The sequence below is a fragment of the Chenopodium album genome, chromosome 8 (genome assembly GCF_948465745.1).
Source record: "Chenopodium album chromosome 8, dcCheAlbu1.1, whole genome shotgun sequence".
NCBI classification, from domain to species: domain Eukaryota; kingdom Viridiplantae; phylum Streptophyta; class Magnoliopsida; order Caryophyllales; family Amaranthaceae; genus Chenopodium; species Chenopodium album.
Window position 1 is genome coordinate 21,311,158 of NC_137841.1, and position 2,388 is coordinate 21,313,545.

Consider the following 2,388-nt stretch of genomic DNA (forward strand, 5'->3'; position numbering starts at 1 on the left):
ACATGGCAAGGGAATTTGGGGTGGATATCGATGGTGATATCCAAATGAGAGGCAAGAACAAACGCCCTCAAGTCATTTCTATTTCTTCATCTTTTTCCGAATCATTCAAGAGGCAAAAAAGTGAGGAGGTAACATCGGCCTTTAGGGAGGTGAGGGATGACATGGACAATGATCTTCAGTTCTCTATTCTTGAATCGGTGAAATCAGTTTCGAAGGGTGAGGAGGCTGCTCCTAGTCAGCCCCCGAGGGAGATATGAGTGTTGTGGCGTGGAATTGCAGAGGTCTTAATGATCCACACTCTCTTGCAATTCCCTATCTAGTGTGGCTCCAACGTTCTAAGCTTCCCATGTTTTTGTTCGTATCGGAAACTAAAATGAACTTTGATAATGCGGCGGATAGTTTAAGTGTTCTAGGCCCTACTTCCTATTTTGGTTGGAATTCGGATGGAAGTAGTGGGGGTCTCTTAGTTTTAGTTTGGTCTAGTGATGTAGTAGAATGCTTGTATTCCTCCAAAAATTTCATCCTTTGTAAAATTTATGAATGCAATGGAAGTTTTAAGTATGTACTGTTCTTTTGTGGCGAACCTAGAGTAGAACATAGAAGAATTGTTTGGGAACAACTTCAATGGTTCCTAGAAGAGTTTAAAGATGTCCTAGTTATTGGGGACTTTAACCAAGTAGAGAGTATGAGTGATAAACTGGGAGGGTCTACTCATATTAGAGGGATTGATGCCTTCCTAGATTGGAGGTTTAGTAGCAATGTCACGGAGGTTCCTTTCTCGGGACCTAGGTTCACATGGAGTAACAAAAGGGATGGTAATGAGCTCATTCTGGAAAGGCTAGATCGTGCCTATATTACAGAGGATTGGTTCAATCACTCCCCCGATGGGAGAATCATACATGAGGCAATTATATGCTCTGATCATGCAGCTATTACCTATTATGATAAGGCTATTTCCTCTATCTCTAATAGGCCCTATCAGATTGAGAATTGGTGTCTTGCCTTCCCAGAAATCAAAGAACTGGTGAAGACCTCTTGGATGGAGGAAGTGCAGGGTTCACATATGTTTCAGCTCTCGAGAAAGCTGGATAGGTTGAGATCCAAGCTCCAATACTGGTGTTTGGAGAATAAAAAGGTTTGGGGTATTAACTGGAGAAAGGTTACTAAATTTCTCCAAAGCTCAGGTATGAATGTCAACACTCTTCAAGAAGGGGTAGGGTACATCCAACGCATAAACATGATCATTCCAGATAATCAGCTGAATTTTAGTTTCTGGAAACAACGGATGAAGGCTAATTGGGTAAAGTTCGGAGATTGTTCAACCCCGACCATGTATAGAAAGGTTAAGCAACGACAACTATCCAACGAAATTCTTACTCTAAAAGATGACAACGAAGCATGGGTAGAGGGGCAAAAGGAGGTGGAAGAGGTCATCCTAACTTCAATCAAGGATAGTTACAACCCCGACACTAGTGCTAGTCATGGGGAGGACATTGATCTTCTCCTCTGTTAGCTGTACATCCCCTCCCTTTCTGAAGAAGATAGGGCTTTGTTGGATAAGGGCTTTACAGATTGTGAAATCAAAAAAGCAATGTTTGACATGCATGGCTCTAAATCTCCTGGTCCAGACGGTTTCACGGTGGAATTTTTCAAAACTTACTGGGAGGAGGTAGGGAAATTAGTGGTTGATAGTGTGAAGCAGTTTCTGAGGTCAGGAAATATGCTGAAGGAATGGAACCAATCTCTGTTAGTTTTAATTCCGAAGGTGAAGGTGCCAGAAGTCGCCAATCAGTTCAGACCTATCAGCCTTTGCAACACAGTGTACAAGTGTATCTCTAAATGCCTCGTGAATAGGCTAAAGGTGATCCTTCCTAGTCTCATTACGGAGAACCAGTGTGCCTTCATCCCAGGAAGGTATATGGAGGACAACATCCTCTTGAGTCACGAGCTTATGCACCTCATAATCTCGAAGAAAGGTTCAAATTTCACAGCAGTAAAGATTGATATGTCAAAGGCATATGACAGGGTGGATTGGCTTTTTCTTCTTAAGGTCCTACAAGCCTATGGTTTCTCTGATCACTAGGTAAAAATGATTTCACAGTGCATCTCAACGGTAAGCTTTAAATATGTTATTAATAGGAAAACCTCAGATCATTTCTCTCCTAAGTGCAGGCTGAGACAAGGGGACCCTCTCTCCCCGTATCTCTTTATCTTCTGCATGGATATCCTGTCAAGAATGTTATCTCTGGCAGAGGATATTCACCTTCTTCAGGGGTTGAAAGCTTCACGAAGGTCTCCCTCGATTTCTCATCTATTCTTTGCAGATGATATTATGCTCTTCTTCAAGGCAAATGAGACCTCTTGTGAATGTATCACTGACATTCTTCA

At 42.1% G+C, this 2,388-nt stretch overlaps 1 protein-coding gene across 1 annotated transcript; it reads left to right on the top strand.

Annotated features, from left to right (window-relative positions):
• The first annotated feature begins 253 nt into the window (after nt 1-253).
• On the top strand, nt 254-1,513 carry LOC145642812 (uncharacterized). The gene has a single exon (XM_081693978.1). It carries the CDS (start codon nt 254-256, stop codon nt 1,511-1,513), a length of 1,260 nt encoding a protein of 419 aa, XP_081550104.1.
• Nucleotides 1,514-2,388: the final 875 nt, after the last annotated feature.